Source organism: Schistocerca cancellata, chromosome 1 (assembly GCF_023864275.1).
Source record: "Schistocerca cancellata isolate TAMUIC-IGC-003103 chromosome 1, iqSchCanc2.1, whole genome shotgun sequence".
In the NCBI taxonomy this organism is placed as follows: Eukaryota; Metazoa; Arthropoda; class Insecta; order Orthoptera; family Acrididae; genus Schistocerca; species Schistocerca cancellata.
Genome location: NC_064626.1, coordinates 179973277 through 179993698, shown reverse-complemented (window position 1 = coordinate 179993698; position 20422 = coordinate 179973277). Strand labels below are relative to the sequence as shown.

The 20422-nt window shown below is 45.6% G+C and overlaps 1 protein-coding gene across 1 annotated transcript in view; it reads right to left on the bottom strand.

Annotated features, from left to right (window-relative positions):
* LOC126161876 (glycoprotein 3-alpha-L-fucosyltransferase A-like) overlaps positions 1–4017 on the bottom strand; it is a 73101-nt gene extending 69084 nt beyond the window's left edge. Inside the window, exon 1 of the mRNA XM_049918050.1 lies at positions 3920–4017. Within this exon, the coding sequence (XP_049774007.1) occupies positions 3920–4017 (98 nt within the window). The remainder of the gene's footprint in view (positions 1–3919) is intronic.
* Positions 4018–20422: the final 16405 nt, after the last annotated feature.

Sequence of the window (20422 nt, the reverse complement as noted above, 5' to 3'; positions counted from 1 at the left end):
CCGACGGAAGCCACCCTGGGATGGAGCGAGGAGACCGCGCGACTCAAGGACCCAACACAAACGCCGCCCCACCATACGTTCGAGCAATTTGCACAAAACGTTGGTGAGGGTAATGGGACGATAGCTGTCCACCGCCAGTGGGTCCGCACCAGGCTTCAAGATGGGGACAATAACACCCTCCCGCCATTGCGACGGGAACACGCCCTCGCTCCAAAGGCGGTTAAAGATGGTGAGGATGTGTCTCTGGCAGTCCCTGGAGAGATGCTTCAGCATCTGCGCGTGGATGCAGTCCGGTCCCGGTGCTGTATCAGGGCAATCGGCGAGGGCAGCGAGGAGTTCCCTCTCGCTGAAAGGAGCATTGTATGTTTCATAATGACGCGTGTGGAATGAGAACGGCGTCCGCTCCGCTCGCTCCTTTAGAGAGCGAAAGGCGGGGGGATAGGAAGCAGTCGCAGAGCTCTGAGCAAAGTGCGCGGCTAGCCGTTCAGCAATGGCGGCAGCGTCTGTGCAGACAGCGCCGTCCAAGGAGAGCCCAGGGACACCCATAGGGGTCTGGGAGCCATAAATCCGCCGGATCCGAGACCATACGTGCGAGGACGAGACACGGGAGCCCAGGGAGGAGACATACCTCTCCCAGCACTCCTGCTTACGCCGTGCAATAAGACGACGGGCGAAGGCACGGAGCCTCTTAAAGGCGATGAGGGTCTCCAGAGACGGGTGCCGCCTATGACGCTGGAGAGCCCGCCTATGGTCGCGAATAGCCTCAGCAATCTCCGGCGACCACCAGGGGACAGCCTTCCTCCGAGGGAGGCCAGAAGAACGGGGGATGGAAGCCTCGGCCGCTGAAATGATGGACGTGGTTAAAACACGAACCACCTCGTCAATGTCACCTTGTGGGGGAGACTCAATGGTTGCAGCAGAAGTAAAAGCTGGCCAGTCAGCCCTGTGGAGAGCCCAGCGGGGCAGGCGCCCAGAAGAATGACACTGGGGCAGTGACAAATAGATAGGAAAATGGTCACTACCACACAGGTCAGGATGCACTCTCCAGTGGAGGGATGGGACAAGTCCAGGGCTGCAAATAGAGAGATCGATGGCCGAGAACGAGCCATGGGCCACACTGAAATGCGTGGGAGCACCGGTGTTCAAGAGGCTAAGGTCGAGCTGAGCCAACACATGCTCCACGGCCCGACCGCGGTCATCGGAAACAGTCCCACCCCATAGAGGATTGTGGGCATTGAAATCGCCCAGCAGCAAAAAAGGTGGCGGCAGTTGGGCTATCAGAGCAGCCAGGACATGCTGCGCGACAGTACCATCAGGTGGAAGGTAAATACTGCAGACGGTGATAGCCTGTGGCGTCCACACCCGAACAGCGACAGCCTCTAAAGCTGTTTGTAGAGGTACAAACTCGCTGTGAAGAGTGTTAAGGACATATATGCAGACGCCACCAGACACCCGTGCATAAGCTGCCCGGTTCTTAAAATAACCCCGATAGCCACGGAGGGCGGGGGTTCGCATTGCTGGAAACCAAGTTTCCTGCAGAGCAATGCAAAGGAAAGGATGACGGCTGATAAGTTGGCGGAGCTCAGCTAGATGGTGGAAAAAACCGCTGCAGTTCCACTGGAGGATGGTATTAGCCATGGATGGGAAAGGCGTGAAGGGATTGGGGAGGCAGTTTACGCCTCCGGGGCCCCTGCTGCTATGGAGTCACCACCTGAACAACAGCCATCTACTGCATCCGAGGGACCGGCGAGATCCATGTCCTCAGCAGACGCCAGAATCTCCACCTCATCCTCAGACGCAGAGCTTGTAGGAAGCGGTGGAATGGGTGCCACTGCAATGTCGGTAGCCTTGGGGAGTTTCTTCTTCTTCTGCTTCTCGCGCTGCGCCTTGGGTGGGTCAGGTTGGGAGGGCGTCACCGGGTCAGTCTCAGGGACAGACGATGACCGTGTGTCCCGACGACCAGGGACTGGCGGTTGTTTGAGCCACTTGCGGCCGTCGGCTTTGGAACCGGTCGGAGCATGCGAAGGAAGGTCCCCAAGGGACCCCTTCCGTACGAGAGTAGCCGAAGAAGTCTTACGCTTCTCCAGCTGGGAAGGGGGGACTGATGTCCCCGACGGTTGGGGGGGTGTTGCTCCTGAAGTAGATGGAGCAGGAGCAACAGGAGGTTTAGTGCCCCCCACCATCAAGGGGGCAGGTGTGGGACTTCGACTCTGAGAGCTGACTGGAGCGGATGGAATTGTAGAAGGAGTGACAGTTGCGGCATAAGAAGCTGTCATGCGCACCGGATGAAGCCGATCATATTTCCGCTTCGCCTCAGTGTACGTCAGGCGGTCGAGAGTCTTTATTTCCATGATCTTCCGCTCCTTCTGCAGAATCGGACAGTCTGGCGAGCAAGGCGGATGGTGCGCACCACAGTTCACACAGATTGGAGGCGGCGCACAGGGATGATCAGGATGGGAAGGTCGACCGCAATAGCGACAGACGAGGTCGGACGCACAGCGTGAAGACATGTGGCCGAACTTCCAACACTTGAAGCACCGCATCGGGGGAGGTATATACGGCTTGACATCACAACGGTACACCATCACCTTGACCTTCTCAGGTAACGTGTCACCCTCGAAGGCCAAGATGAAGGCACCGGTGGCAACTTGACGATCCCTCGGACCCCGGTGGACGCGCCGGACGAAATGTACACCTCGGCGCTCCAAGTTGGCACGCAGCTCGTCGTCGGACTGTAAAAGGAGATCCCTATGAAAGATAATGCCCTGGACCATGTTCAGACTCTTATGGGGCGTGATAGTGACAGAGACATTCCCCAGCTTAGTACAAGCGAGCAAGGCCCGCGACTGGGCGGAGGATGCCGTTTTGATCAACACCGATCCGGACCGCATTTTGGACAAGCCCTCCACCTCCCCAAACTTGTCCTCTAAATGCTCTACAAAGAACTGAGGCTTCACGGACATAAAAGATTCCCCGTCAGCTCTGGTACAGACGAGATACCGGGGCGAGTATCTTTCGCTCTCAGTCATAGCCCTTCGTTCCTCCCATGGTGTGGCCAGGGAGGGGAACGATTTGGGGTCATACACATTAGCCTTGAAGTGAGCCTTGGAACGCTTAGAGACTGCTGACGGCTGGCCGCCAGCGAGAGATGATGTACCACGCTTCATTGCGGGTCATCCGCCCTGATGCCACCTACTCCGACCAAGGGCCCTCCCCACGGGCGCCACCCAGCCACAGCAATGGCCACCTGGCAGGGTGGCCATTGCCGGGAGTCCCGATGCCCCAGGGCGATGGGCATCTACTCCTTGGCATACGTGGGGAGTTAACGGCGCAGGCATCAGTAGAGCGATCCCTGTGTTGTCAGGGGGCTACAACCAACAGGGTACATGGCGGCCCCACCACAACGGACTGGCTACCGTGCTGGATCTTAGGTGCAAAAATGGCCAAGGTCGTCGTCGCAGTTAAAAGAAACACTGCAGAGTGCAGCGTGGTAATCGCCCAAGAGATCGAAAACGAGCGGGACACCATTGCAACGACGAGAAAGACGGCTAAAGGTCTAATTGCACGACGGATACTGTGCACCATGTAAGGCGCCCTTCCCCAATTGGCTCGCTCTTCGGAATAATTTAGAAAGATGGAGGTCAAACCCGAGAGGGGACCATCACATAAGGCCGAAACATGTGAGACTCCTTTTAGTCGCCTCTTACGACAGGCAGGAATACCGCGGGCCTATTCTAACCCCCGAACCCGCAGGGGGGGCGTGCGTGTGATCATTGCTTGTACAGCCCTCTCGCAGTGTCCGGAGCAAGTATGGTGGGTCTGACACACCGGTGTCAATGTGTTCTTTTTTCCATTTCCAGGAGTGTATGTTCATACAATATTGAGACGTTGGTGGGAACCTTTAACATCCCTTACTCACTGCACCTTGGAAATCCTTGTGCCGGACTCACCTGAACCGCCAATCGCATTGCACATTGCATCATAGAGCACATTGCTCTGGTGCTGTCTCACATTCATGCCTATATTATCGAACTTAGTTTTGTACCTGATGCTCTTCCGACAACACACCCGCTGAGCGGAATGGCCGCGCGGTTTGAGGAGCCAAGTCACGGACTGCGCGGCCCCTCCCACTGGAGGTTAGAGTCCTCCATCGGGCATGACTGTGTGTTGTTCTTAGCATAAGTTAAAGTTAGTTTAAGTAAGCATAAGTTAATTTAAGGAGTGTGTAAGTCTAGGGACCGATGATCTCAGCAATTTGGTCCTTTTGGAATTCACAGACATTGGAACATTTTTGACAACACGTCCAATGCAGATTTTTGTAAGTTGTCATCGATGCACACCCTTCAGAAACACGTTGGTAACACAATGCCCAGACGTCCAATGGTCGGCATTGTTGAAGACTATCCATGCTCCATTCCTTCCGTGGGACATCAGGGCGTTTTGGTACTAGATTGTCAATGGTTAGTTTCCCAACAACCAGTGACTATACCGTATCAGTCTGGCTGCGTAGCCACTTTGCACAAGTTGCCCGTGCAAGGACACTGACGAGCACCACTTTACGTGCACTACGAAATGTAAGGTCTGGTTCCTAGCACTATGGATATTGTCCTGCTACCTCTGCACCTCGCCAGCAATGGTCCATCCCTTTCTGCAGCTCCTTCCACACACTTCTCACTTTCCCCCGGCTAAGCACCATGCTATCACGTGATTGCAAGTTGGGGTGATCGCCTACCTTTTCCGCGATCCCCCACACTCCACACTTGATTTTTGGTGTTATATACTGGAACCTCACAGTATGCTCGAATGTTCACCCACATATCACGGACCTTTGCCAGCTATTTGCACAACGCGATCACAATCCAGTCCCCTTAGTTGGGGAGTACCTAACCTCCTACATTCTTGACATGGGAACGATCATTTCTGAAATGATGCAGCATACCAACATGTCCAGTCTGGCGACCTGAATGTGTGAAGGGAATTGTCTGGTCGACTGATTATTTTTTTCTCAGTTTAAATTTTAGTTCCCCCCTCACCAAGAATGGCCTGATATGCTGGTCCACTGTCGTCTTGTGTATATATATTTAAAAAGTACAAATAATACAAATAAAAATACAAATACAAATAAAAATACAAATACAAATAAAAATTATAAAAAACCCCTTATTGTCATTTACCTTGATCTAGTCCCTTTCTTGACAAATCCCTTGTAGTGAGGGGCAGGGGGGAATGTCAGGACCTGGCCTCGAGTTTCAACCCCTGCCTGTTTCGCCCTCTTATGCATCCTGCCACGACTCAGACTCCTAAAAAAAAAAAAAAGAAAAAATCTTGTGAGTGCGACAGGCTCTAACGCGGGAGACCTGGGTACTATTCCCTGCACTGCAAGGAGCCTTTCCTTGGCGGGAGGACTGAACTGGTGTTTACTCAGAGTTGTGACGCCCACTGAGGAGCTACCTGATTGAGAGTTAGCGGCTCCAAAGTCGAAACGCCGACTACGGCTAGGAGTGTAGTGAGATGACCCCATGCCCATTCGTACCGCATCCACCGATGAATGCTGAGGATTATGTAGCGGTCGGTCGACTATGGCATGGTCATCAGGGACAGACTGTAGGGTTTCTGATTGAACACGAAACTTACCCCTTTCTCTAGTGTCGTTTTCATGGATACTAAAGTGTTTACTTATGTGCACTGCAGACAGAACAACTAGACTAGCATATCTGAAAGGGGGGAAATTTGCGTTTTCATAGAAGTAACGTAGCAATTTTAAGTATGAACGCTCCATTGCAGACTGAGAATCTATTCTGGAAACAATCTCCCAGGCTGTGTCTAAACCATTTCTTTGCACTATCATTGATTCCAGGAATACTAATCCTGCAAGGTATTCAGGAGAACTTCTGTAAAGTTTAGAAAGTAGTAGAGAAATACAGGCAGAAGTAAAGCTCTGAGGCCGAATCGTGAGTACTACTAGGATAGCTCAGACTTTGTCAGCCTCTGGCAGGGCAACAGAGCGGAGACGCTAGTGTTTCTGTGTGCGGAGAGAAAACTCGCCTTGTTTACGTGCTGATGGCTGTTGCTTACGTGCCGGACTAGCGTCTGCGACACAGGGCGAGCCGTTATCGTAAATCTACCCTCCGTCTTAATTTCTGCAACGACCATTCCCGCCCCAGAGCACTCGAAGTGGAGCATTTTCAGTGAGATGAAGTCAAGATCCCAGCGAGCGACATTATAGCAACACACTTGTCGATCGTGAACAGTACGGTCTATGTTAAAATCGTTAACGACGCAGCGTGCATCCTGCTCGCGCCCAAAGAGGTCACGCTAACGGCAATCCTGAGGCGGTGACCGTCGACCACATTTGTGCAAAGAACAACATTTTCAGAAAGCCATTCGAACTTCCAACAGAGGAAGTCGCCCTGGCACTCTGACCATACAGCACAGTCCACGGCCATACTACGGAGAAATGGACGCAATATCCGATATATCATGTGGCTCCTGACAGTTCTCGGTGTGGTCTTCAAGAATTGCTTCCCCAAGGTGTAACTATCACTGTTAACATTTATTGTCAACGACTGGGACGTCAAAAATGGTTCAAATGTCTCTAAGAACTATGGGACTTAACATCTGAGGTCATCAGTCCCCTAGACTTAGAACTACTTAAACGTAACTAATCTAAGGACATCACACACATCCATGCCCGAGGCAGGATTCGAACCGGCGACCATAGCAGCAGCGTGGTTCCGGGCTGAAGTGCCTAGAACCCCTCGGCTACAGCGGCCGGCCCTCTCCTTTTTGTTGCTTCAAATTGTTAAGGCTAGATGTGTGAGCACTAATTAATATTTTAGTCAAGTACAGTTTACAACCGAAAAGTATTTCTTCTCCCGATCTGGATACAAAAGTGACGTAATCATTTAAGTGCGGCCACTGACTTTCATTAGTTATAGAGCTAGATACAATTCCATGATTTAGTTCCCACTCTCACTGCACTAACAAAAAGTAGTACTTCACGCAAACTCTGCAAACAAACTAGTTATTCTCTCTTGCATTCGATTCACACACCTACATGATCCGAACCTGTCAGAATACGATTCCGTGGGCGGCGCGGCGTCCTTTTTATGATAAATATGAGGTACCTAATTAACGATTAACGGACTCAAAAAAAGTTAGCGGGAGTTAAACAGTCCATTAACTTTAAATTAACTAAAAAGTCAATCCGTTACTCGAAAAGTTAACTTCGTTAATAATTAACGATTAACGATCTTGTGCCCATCTATGGTTGGATCATCCACAGAGTACCATCAGTGTCACCAGTTGTCAAGAACGTGTCCTGTTACCCATCGCACTGCGAATTGCCGTTTTCGAACGCAAAATGTGTGCAAACCAACGATCCCAGAGAAGGGCTGGTTTCTTTGACGACCTTTATGTCACATCCTAAGGCCTTTTCGTGTCGATTCTGAGCGGTGGTGTATCTGAAATATCTTCCTCGCCCGCCCACAACAACAACAATAAAAATCACGTGATTTAAAAGATGGGTGTCGTGGTTCTGACCTCTGTTTCAGAGGCGTTAAAAGAAGGGGTGAAATGCGAGTAAGAGGGGCTGTGACGACGTTCCCATCGTGTGACACGTTCACGGTGGTGTTGGTCAGAATTCTTTTGAAGTTTGCTGCCAATGTGAAATGATTAACCCACGTTATACCTCACATTAACTTTTGAGGTCTGGTGTTTCTTTCGCACGTGTGGACAACTTACTGTTAAAAGCATCGCGGAGCCCGAGGGTGACGTAGCAGGGGGCTACGCTTTTGCACCGTCACAGAGGCAGGCTGTAGGCATCTTTGAGCAAAGTTTCAGACTTCTGCGTCACAGTGGGAGAATTCGAAAAAGTGACCCTTTAATTGTGTTGTGGAATGTATTATAGGTGACGCTTAGGGAAATCACGAGAAATCACTTCTGGACGTGTATGAGAATTCCATAATTAATAAAATCTGTGTACTCCAGATACCAGGGAGAAGGGACAAGTGCCTTTTCTTGCTCCCTCACTGCGGACACCTATGATTACAGGAAGATCCTTTGATAAAGTATTGCAATAATGTGCTTGTATGATATTTACTTGTTTCATATGCAGCTACAGTCACTGACCTGAGGTTTATAACGTGAAATAAGTAAGCTACACTACAATCAAATAAAACCTGTCGGAATGGTTCGCCTGACTGCAATATGGAGGATAATGCAAACGATAGAAATCATATTGAAGTCCAATGGTTCAAGACCAGTTCTATGCTCCTACGTTCTATACTTTAAGAAGCACAGAGATCATTGCGTGGTCAGCAAAGTTTAGTATCGCTGGTATATTGACTGCACTAATTTTACAGCAAGAGTGCGCGACCACAGTGATTTTTCGGAGAACCGTTGTAGAGTCACAAAGCTCAGCGCGAGTGGTTTGGTGCAGTGCGGATACAGACTGCGTAGAGACTGCAGAGACATTTAGGCAATCATTTTTTCCGCCCTGCAAGCACGAGTAGAACGGAAAGACACTCTAATGTGAGGTATAATGGGAATTAGCCCTACTGCTATGCATTTTGCAGTGATTTACATAGTACAGATGTAAACTGATATGTTGAAACAATAAAAGTGTCATATGGTCTTTTTGGTTTGAAGACCTCGAGCGGTATCTCGGAAAGGGTTCCTCCCCAGTGTACAATGGCCTTTAGGATAGCTGTGTCGTTGTATCCGTTGAGCGCAGGCGACTGTAATGGGCATGCGTATTCTGTCGTGTCATGATGATGAGAGAAAGGAGAGGATGATACCTCGTTCTGGAACTTACCCTACTCCTATTGAATAGCACCATGGGGGAGGATTGCTGAACTAAACATCCCCATATGAAAGACAGATCATCAACAGTGTCACACCGCAGTCATGAACTGTGCGGCTGATCCCGGCGGAGGTTCGAGTCCTCCCTCGGGCATGGATGTGTGGGTTTGTCCTGTAACATTATGTGATTGCCTTATCATTTTAAATCACTCACTAATCGAGCAGTCGCTCGGCAACAGCTACAGTTAGCAAATAATGTTGCGAGAATGTAAAAGGTGAACGACCTGTGACGTAACTTGTTTATTGTCGAAGCGCCGTCAGAGATGCAGTGAGTTATTGACTTTGAAAACCGCGGCGCGAAAAACGGACAGAAGAAGAACACTTTTACACATTTCTTTTGATGTACGAGATATTCTCGATGAACAGTTACTCTTCTTCTCTTGTCTCTTGTAACTTGAGTCAGACGCGCATGTCTTGCCACCGTATTATTATCGTTAAAAATAATATTGTTTTAGTGTAAAGTAAATGTGTAATACTAAAAGTGCCTAGCAGTAGATTTATTGTGCGACGTGTATGTGAAAACGTCAAAGGAATTGTTTTCATTACGAGAAGTGCCAGTCAAAACGGCATCCATGTTAAATCCTTAATTGCAGTGTAAGTTCGTCTATTAATTGCCATAAACTCAGAGTTAAATGGAACTGGTATATGGACTATTTATTTAATATAGAATCTATGTCTCACTCCTCCATGAAGTTATTTAATTTTCTTTATGTTTCTGTCAAATAGAGAGTTCACAGTCACGAATTCTTTCGTCGAAATCGGACGGAAGTTGTATCCGGCGAAATATTCTACTGGTAAATGCATGATAAACTACGGTCCCTTAGGAAATTCATGTTGAGCTACCCAAAAATAATTATATTTTGAATAGGCATTTACTCTCCTCTGCAATGCAACTTCCGACTGATCAGACGATCCAACAACAAACAGCCGCACACGGTCGGCGTTCGCAAATATATTTCCACCGCTGATTATAGCTATCTGTTACAGCACAAAAGTAAACATATTGTTATAATTAGCGACTACGAACGGGGACATTTATAAGTGTGTGTTTATGTATACACATTACGTAAACATATCGTTATAGTCCTTAGGATAATTTAGGTTAAGCAGTGTGAAACCTTAGGGACTGATGACCTTAGTAGTTAAGTCACATAAGATTTCACACACATTTGAACATTTTTTGAACAGTGTCACATGCCCTCACTTCATAAGACAATGAAGGTACATAGCCTACTCTATTAGGGGCTTACTGTCCCTATCTGAAGGGAAAGATCACCATCAAAAATAACACATGCTCTCACTTCACAATGTATTGCGAAGAGGTTTCGAATTTAATCCAGGACTTTGGCGCGAAGTTTGGTGATTAGCAACTTCAATCTACCGTCTCTGCTCCCCTTGTCGGCCAAATACTGATGGGGAAAACTTGTACCACCAGCAGAATTCGAACTGGCTACCTCAGAATCACGAACCACCGCACTCTATTGTCGAATGTGTCTTAACAATTTCACACAGATTACTATTCTTCGACCTTAGACACATTTCACAAACATAAACGGGTAAATACGCCATTACCCAACCACCTATACTGATAAGAAAACTAGTAATTAGAAAAGGAATATTATTTAACGAGGTTCAAAATTTCTTTTAAAATAGCACTCTGCAGCAGCTCTCTCTATCTCTCTGTCTGTCTCTCCACTTTTTAAACATAAGTTTTCTGAATGATTTGACACGACCCGCCACGATTTCTGGATGTATCCAATTTCTGTCTTCCTCTACCAGTTTTTTTTTTTCTTCTGTAATCCCTCTTTCACCATGGAAATTATTACCTAATATCTCAGAACATGTCCCTCAACCTGTCCCTTCTCCTTATCAGTGTTTTCCACATGTTCCTTAATTTTCCGATTCCTTACAAAAACTCCTCATTCCCTATCTTTTCAGTCCACCTACTTTTCAACATCATACCGTAACACCGGATCTGAAACCCTTCGATTCCCTTATTCTTCGGTTTTACAATGGCCTATGATTCACTATCATACAATGCAGTGCTCCAGATGTACGTTTTCAGAAATTTCTTTCTGATATTAAGGCCTTTGTTTCAGAGTAGAAGACAATTTTTTAGAAAGGAATGACCTGTTTCCCTGTTCTAGTCTGCTTGTGATGTCCTTGATTTGGACGTCACATGTTACCTTGTTTCCAAAATAGCAGAATTCTTTTACTTCGACTGCTTCGTGGTCACCAGTTTCGAAGTTAAGTTTATCGCTAATCTCTTTTCTACCATTCTTCAGTACTATCGTCCTTCTTTGGTTTACTCTCAGTCCATATTCGATCCTCATTACATTGTTCATTCCATTCAGTACGACATGTAATTCTTTCTCTCTTTCATTGAGGATAATACGTCACCTTATCATTGATACTCATTACTTTGAATTTTAATCCCATTTCTAAAATTATCTTTCATTTCCTTCGTTGCTTCTTCGATGTACAGGTTCAACATCAGGGGAGAAACACTGCATCCCTGTCTTACGCACTTTTTAATTTGAGTACTTCGTCTTCCATTTTTATTGCTCTCTCTCTTTTCCTGTACATATTGTACACTATCAGTCTTTCCCTTTAACTTAACCCTGTTTTTCTTAGAATTTCAAATATCTTGCACCGTCTTAACAGTGCCGAACATTTTTTCTAGGTGACAATCCCTATGAAGATATCTTGGTTTTTCGTAAGTTTTGCTTCCATTATTAATCACCACGTCAGAACAACCTCTCTGTTGTCTTTATGTTTTCCAAAGTCAAACTCATCGTCATCTAATAGATCCTCAAATTTCTTTTCCATTCTTCGGCGCGTTATTCTCGTCGGTGGCTGCTTTGCACGAGCTGTTAAAGAGCGTTATTCGATAATTCTCGCACTTCTCTGCCCTTGCTTTCTTCGAGATTGTGAGAATGATGGTTTTTCAAAAGTCAGAGGATATATTTCAGTCTCAGAGGTTCTACACACCAACTTGTATAATCGTTTGGTTGTCCATTCCTCAAACGAATTTTGAAATTCTGAAGAATGTTATTCATTCCTTCTTCCTCATTTAATAGCGGGTTTGCCAGAGCTCTCTTAAACTATGACTCGAATACTGGATCTCCTGCGCGGCTTACCTCTTCATCTCAGAGTAGCACTTGCAACATATGTCCTCAATTATTTGCTGGATGTATTCCAATCTCTGTCTTCCTCTATAGTTTTTGCCCTCTACAGTTCCCTCCAGTACCGTGCAAGTCATTCCCTGATGTCCTAACAGATGTCCCATTACCCTGTCCCTTTTCCTTGTCAGTGTTTTCCACATAATCCTTTCCTTTTCAACTCTGCGCAGAACCTCCTCATTCCTTACCTTATTAGCCCACCTAATTTTCAACATTCGTCTGTAGCACCACATGACAAGTGCTTCCATTCTCTTCTGTTCCGGTTTTCCCACAGTCCATGTTTCACTACCATGCAAGACTGTGCTCCAAACGTATATTCTCAGAAATTTCTTCCTACAAATTAAGGCCTATGTTTGATACTAATAGACTTCTCTTGGCCAGGAATGCCCTTTTTGCCAGTGCAAGTCTGGTTTCGTTGTCTTCCTTGCTCCGTCCGTCATTGGTTATTTTACTGCCTAGGTAGTAGAATTCCTTAACTCTATCTACTTCGTGACCCTCAATCATGATGTTAAGTTTCTCGCTGTTCTCATTTTTGCTACTCATTACTTCCGTCTTTCTTCAATTTATTCTCAAGCCATACTCTGCACTCATTCGACTGTTCATTCCATTCAGCAGATCGTGTAATTTTTCTTCACTTTCACTCAGGATAGCAATGTCATCATCGAATCTAATCATTGATATCCTTTTGCCTTGATTTTCAATTGTACTCCTGAATCTTTGTTTTATTTCCATCATTGCTTCTTCTATTTACAGACAGAACAGTAGGGGCGAAAGACTACATCCCACTCTTACACCCTTTTTAATCCGAGCACTTCGTTCTTGGTCGTCCACTCTTATTCCCTCTTAGCTCTTGTACATATTGTAGATTACCCGTCTCTCCCTATCGATTACCCATATTTTTCTCAGAATTTCGAATACCTTGCACCAATTTACATTGTCGAATGCCTTTTCCAGATCGACAAATCCTATGAGTGTGTCTTGATTTTTCTTTAGTCACGCTTGCATTATCAACCGCACTGTTAGAATTGCCTCTCTGATGCCTTTACCTTTTCTAAAACCAAACTGATCGTCACCTAACACATTCTCTATTTTTTCCCATTCTTCTGTATATTATTCTTGTCAGCAATTCGGATGCATGAGCTCTTAAGCCGACTGTGCGATAATTCTCACACGTGTCAGCTCTTGCAGTCTTCGGAATTGTGTGGATGATTTTTTTTCGAAAGTCAAATGGTACGTAGCCAGACTGATACATTCTACACACCAACTTTTGTTGCCATTTCCCCCAATGATTTTAGAAATTCTGATGGAATGTTATCTATACCTTCTGCCTTACTTCATCTTAAATCCTCCAAAACTCTCTTAAATTCTGCTTCTAATACTGGATCCCCTATCTCTTCTCAATCGACTACTGTTTCTTCTTCTATCACATCAGACCAGTCTTCACCCTCATAGAGGCTTTCAATGTATTCCACCTATCCGATCTCTCCTCTGCATTTAACAGTGCAATTCCCGTTACACTCTTAGTGTTACCACCCTTGCTTTTAATTTCACTTGAGGTTGTTTTGCCTTTTCTGTATGCTGAGTCAGTCCGTCCGATTACCATTTCTTTTTCGATTTCTTCACATGTTTGTGCAGTCATTTCGTCTTAGCTTACCTATTTTTTCGTCCCTTAGCTTCCCTTCCCTATTTATTTCATTCCTCAGCGACTTGTATTTCTGTATTCCTGAATTCCCCTGAACATTTTTGCACTTCCTTCTTTCGTCGATCTACTGACGTATTTCTCCCGTTACCCATGGTTTCTTCGCAGTTACCTTCTTTGTGTCTATGTTTTTCTTTCCAACTTCTGTGATTGCCCTTTCTGAGTATGTCCATTCCTCTTCAACTCAACTACTAGTTATTATAGTAGTATCTGATGAACACTTAGCTTACGCTAGTAACCATATAGGCCAAATGTTCTCCCAGATGACTTACCTGCTTGGCCGACGAGTGTAGACCACGGAAGGCAGATGTCGCTGTCTCAACATGTCGGCCGGCAAATTGGCCCACAGGACGAGCAATAGAACACAGCCCAAGACGACCAGCGAGACTGACGCAGTCAGAGCCTTTATACGTCTCATCTGGCTCTCCCCACTGAAACATGTATCCAGACATAAACAATCATTGGCTCCGTCGCTGCGTCTCATAACGTCAACATTCTGATATGACATTTTTGTTAGAAACAGCGGATAGTAGAAAGCCTCAACGATAAAAAAGTATAATGTCACTCTATTCTCATATGTGATAAGAGGGATGAGAAAAATAGAGACTGGCCTATCGGCCCAATCTAGGTGCTCAACAACGTCTTCCAATCCATCCTCTTCCTAAGTAGTCATAAACACTTAAACCAACATTTATACGTTTCCACTAAGCATGGTAGCTTTCATCCCACCTACTCCGCCAATGACTAATTCTACAAACCTTATACATCTTGTATTCCACCACATCAGTAACTACGATTCTACCATATTAATGTGCTTTCTCCTTGAGAGAAGCCTATCTTCATTGTAGCGCAGGATTATGGTGGAGTAAAGTTTCGGCCGGAGATTGTGCGAGCGGGGTCTTAATTTTTAAATAAGCTTTTATTTACAATCATGTATTATAACACAGAAGCTCAAATAACATGAGCAGAAATACCTCAAAAGTTACAATAAGAAATTAACGATACTCTTCCCAGGAATAATTCCTACTTAAAATATCCAAGTCAAAATAATAATAAAAAACGTATTCTAAACAGATCCAAATATTTTTAACGAGTAATCTTACTCAGCCCAGGTGACATCACAAGAGGGAACCAATGAAGAAACCCATATCGCAATATTAGCCCATAACAGCTTTACAAGTGGGCACTCAGAATCATGCTGTAGAACTAATAAGGGACCGCGTCCAGTTTTCATCACCGTTTTCGTCCAAATTTTTGGAATAGCCAGGGCTTAGCTAGAAATGAAAGTGACAGAAATGGAAGCTCCAGATGGCCAGGTGTTTAGAAAAAAATACATTTTTGGTAACGATAGAGCGAGCCATGGGTTATTAATGCTAGGCAGCAGTTGGTGCAGCGAAAAGCGTGCGGAACGATATTCCGAAGGTCATGAGTTCGTGTCCCTGCCAGAATTTTTTTTTTAATTTTGAATTTTTACGTCACTTATGCTGGAAATAAATAGAAATAATGCTCGATATACTTAATGTATCCTTAAAATGCATAGGGATGTTATGACTGCTGTGGTGAAGTTCCACCTATAGTGGACCCAATTTCTTCTGATAGCTGACTCGTGAGGAGAGCAAACACATCCACAGTTATACGAAGAGATTTTCCAAGATGAAGAAGGATTGTCATCGTGCACTAATGAAGAAGTGATTCGCCCCCCCCCCCGCCTAACCCCCCTCCCCTCCGCCCAAAAGGCACATCGCTAGAGCAATACTGCGATGTCTATTTTATAGCTGTAGAAAGAATTTGATCAAAAAGCTTCAAAACTGCTTTTATGTCACTGAAAGAGAAAAATAAATCACATCTCGGGAAGACTGCATCAAAATACATTCTGCTGTACATCAGCAGTTATTCTCGCCAATATTTAGCGAAATGATGCGTTACATTCTTCATTTGTGTGGCCATAGTGTCCGTAGCTGCTTTACAATTCTTGAGGGTATTTTGCTCTGTCGTTGCAACTACAAAAATGCGTGATTTTTTTCACCAGACGCATTTCGCTTTACTGAAGTAAAGCATCATCAGTGATCTGTAATTAAGTTATTTACATTTTCATTTGCTCTTAGATCGAAAACCAGTTCTTTAAGAGTAAATTGATTTGTACTTACGGTGATTTTCGGTTGATTTCTCGCTTGCTTTGGGAAATGCCGTCTGCTAGCACAACGTCGTTTATCTGCGTTAGACACTGAGAGTTTTGATCTAATTTTTAGTTGTTCTGCAGCACTATGCATTTCTTATGTTCTTCACAACACACTTTTATGAAAACCACCGCATTTTTTTGTTTCTGTACTTCTAAGTATGTGTTGTGATTTGTGTTTTGTTGTGTTGCCAACATAACCTTTCCACTACTTTGTCTTTTGCCTACAACTTTTTCAAAAGAATTAAATTATTCTCTGCGCGTAAGTCTATTTAATTATGTTTCTGTGTATCTATGTACTCGTAAGAGTAGGGAAGGAATAGCGATGAAGGGACTTTTTATGTAGGGGGGAGGGGGTGAAACCATGATAAGTGGACTGAAGTATAGCAGCGTGATGGAGTGTGTGTTGGAGGAGAAGGTGAGGAAAAGAGAAGTGAAATGAAAGTGTGAGTGGGGGGGGGGGGGGGGGGGGCGGTATTGGGAGAGTGAGAGGGGATGAAGGATGGAAATGGCTTTCATCAGTTATTTTATATAGAGTCTGGTTTCCAATATTTATTTGGTCATTGAGCAACTTTATTTTGTGTTAATGCTTTTTGTATGTGGAAATTTTCTTGGAAAGGGAGGAGGTGTCTGTCTTTACTGATTTTTATGATATTCACATCATTTTTAATATTGCTTGGTCTATGGTGTTCTTGTATTAAATGATCTGCAAATGTTGAATGATTTGTACCGTATGCGTTACACATGGTTTGCTGCCAACCTGTCCGACGAGAGCAAACCTTTTATGAATGTAAATCAAATTTGTACTCCTACAGAAACTTTAAATCGACCATGTAGTTGTAAAATTGCGGCGTTTTTAGCGTGTAGAAGATGAAGAGAACTACTGTTTCCCCTTTCTTTACGATGAAAATCACGTCAACTGTAAAATAATAAAAGCTCCTAATTACATACACAATGTTCTCGTGTACGCCTTACAGTCCACTCCTGTAAATTTATTTGCAAACACCAGTTTTTTCTTTTGCCTTTCCTTTTAATGCTTCTTTATATTATTAAATATGATATATTGAGCATTATTTCTATTAATTTGCGTTGTCAGAAACGTAAAAATCGAATTTTTTTTAAATATTGTTTCCGCATAAGACTCGACCCCACGACCCTCGAATTACCGTTCTGTATCCTTCCCGCTGCTCCCAACAGTGCCCAGAAACTATCCTAAAATAAAGAGCCCAAACATCGCCCGAAGCACATCAAAAACGATATTTTTTTCTAAACGCTTATCCATCTGGAGCTCCCACATCTATCACACTCATTTCTGGCCAAGCCCCCCTGCATGTATCACAAATGTGGACGAAAACGGCGACGACGAGCAGTCGCAGTCAGCTTAGCAACTGCCACAAAAAGAGGTACGTTCCAACCAGAATTAACCTCTGCCAGCTACCGAGTTAATGCTAACAGACGACACAACTACACAACTCTGGCCTAAGGGAAGGAACATAATACAGGAAAAACTTATGTCTATATACAATGATTGAATCAAAATCTCTGAATGAGTACAATAATCACAGTCCGATAAAATATCACTCTATTATCCAGCCTGGCCCCCGCCTTGCAATATAACTGTACACTGAAGCGCGAAAGAAACTGGTATAGGCATGCGTATTCAAAGACAGATATATGTAAACAGGCAGAATACGGCGTTGCGGGCGGCAACGCCTGCATAAGACAACAAGGGTCTCGTGCAGTTGTTAGACCGGCTACTGCTGCCACAGTGAGAGGTTATCAACATTTAAGTGAGTTTGAACTTCGTGTTATAGTCGGCGTTCGTGCAATGGGACACAGCATCTCCGAGGTAGCGATGAAGTGGAGATTTTCCCGTACGGCCATTTCACGAGTGTACCGTGAATATCAGGAATCCGGTAAAATACCAAATCTCCGACATCGCTGGGGCCGAAAAAAGATCCTGCAAGAACGGGACCAACGACGAATGAGTAGAATCGCCTGTCCTGTGCAAAACTTCCGCAAATTGCTGCAGATTTCAATGCTGGGTCATCAACAAGTGTCAGCGAGCGAACCATTCAACGAAACGTAATCGATATGGGCTTTTGGAGCCGAAGGGCCACTCATGTGCCCTTGAAGACCACGATACAAAGCTTTACGCCTCTCGTGGGCCTGTCAACACCGACATTGAACTGTTGATGACTGGAAACAGGTTGCTTACTCGGACGAGTTTCGTTTCAAATTATATCGAGCGGATGGACGTGTACGGGTATGGAGAGAACCTCATGCATCCATGGAATCCATGAACCCTGCATGTCAACAGGGGACTGTTCACGCAGATGGAGGCTCTGTAATGGTGTGGGGCGTCTGCAGTTGGAGTGATAAGGGACTCCTGATACGTCTAGGTACGACACTGACAGGTGTCACGTATGTAAGCATCCTGTCTGATCACTTGCATCCATTCATGTCCATTGTGCATTCCGACGGACTTGGGCGATTCCAGCAAGACAATGCGACACCCCACACTTCCAGAATTGTTACAGACTGGCTTCAGAAATACTCTTCTGAGTTCAAGCGCTGGCATCAGACCCTGCAGACATAAACATTATTGAGCATATCTGGGGTGCTCTCAACGTGCTGTTCAGAAGAGATCTCCACCTCGTCGTACTCTTGCGGATTTATGGACAGCCATGCAGGATTTATCGTGTCAGTTCCCTCCAGCACTACTTCAGACATTAGTCGAGTCCATGCCACGTCGTGTCGCGGCACTTCTGCGTGCTCGCGTGGGCCCTACACGATATTAGGCAGGTGTATCAGTTTCTCTGGCTCTTAAGTGTAGAATTTCACCACACAAAATTCATAACGGCTTCGCCGTATTTGAAAATACCACACTAGGCACCAGCAAAATTTACCACGAGCGTCCGCAGCACGATAGTTTACTCTCCTCTAACTGATGTCGGCCGCAAAAGCATACTTGGTACTCAACGCATTACTGCATTAATTAAATTCCCTACCGTTCCTCGTCTCTGTCTATGGGCTGCCATCTTCTTCTGACCACTGGGAGAAGACGCCGTCCGCTCTTCAAGTAGACCAGGCCTGGCCAACATTTGCGCTCACTCTCCGCGAGACCAGTCGAATGCCTGAGCGGCTTCCCCTACCAGCGCGCTGCGCTGTACCCAGCGGCTGTGTGCGAGACGGCTATATGCTTGAAGGCTGCACACGCGGGAATTTTGGAAGACGTGTTTGCAACACAGTACAATAAGAAACTTTCTGGCAGACTAGAACTGTGTGCCAGGCCGAGACTCGAACTCGGGACCTTTGCCTTTCGCGGGCAAGTGCTCTACCAACTGGGCTACCCAAGCACGACTCACGCCCCGTCCTCACAGCTTTAATTCCGCCAGTACCTCGTCTCCTGCCTTCCAAACTCCGCAGAAGCTCTCCTGCATACCTTGCAGAACTCTCACTCCTGGAAGAAAGGATATTATGGAGACATGGCTTAGCCACAGCCTAGGGGATGTTTCATTCTGATTTGCTGTCGATTCTGATAAGAACACATCTGTCACTGAACTGTTCACAGTAACACATTCTCTGCCCTACCTTGCTATTCATAACGAATCCTACTCCCGTTATACCACTTTCCGCTGCTGTTGATATTACCCTATACTCATCTGACCAGAAATCCTTGTCTTCTCTCCACATCACTTCACTGACCCCTACTATATCGAGATTGGGCCTTTACATTTCCCTTTTCAGATTTTCTAGTTTCCCTACCACGGTCAAGCTTCTGACATTCCACGCCCCGACTCGTAGAATGTTATCGTTTCGTTGATTATTTCATCTTTTCCTCATGGTAACCTCCCCCTTGGCAGTCCCCTCACGGAGATCCGAATGGGGGACTTACTCCGGAATCTTTTGCCAATGGAGAGACCATCATGGCACTTCTTCAATTATAGGCCATATGTCCTGTGGATCCACGTTACGTGTTTTTAATGCAGTGGTTTCCATTGCCTTCTGCACCCTCATGCCGTTGATCTTTGCTGATTCTTCCGCCTTTAGAGGCAGTTTCCCACCCCTAGGACAAGAGAGTGCCCTGAACCTCTGTCCGCTTCTCCGCCCTCTTTGAGAAGGCCGTTGGCAGAATGAGGCTGACTTCTTATGCCGGAAGTCTTCGGCCGGCAAAGCTGATTATTAATGAAAATTTAAGCAGCGGCGGGATTCGAACTCGGGACCGAAGACGTTTTGCTTGTGAACCAAAAGCGCTACCTCCTTTTTAATCTTATTTTGTTCGATATTGTTCTTTACATTTGTTCGGTGCGGACGTCCCTTGATAACCGTCCAAGTTCGGCATTGATCCAGTCACTCAGATTTTATTACAGAGGGCAACTGACCCTCTGATCGAAAACGCTGAGCTACTACGCCGGCTCCCCTAGACCACGGGTGCAATGCTTTTTTTTACATATACGTAGATATGAAAAAAGTGACGGGTACATTGCTTTACATCACACC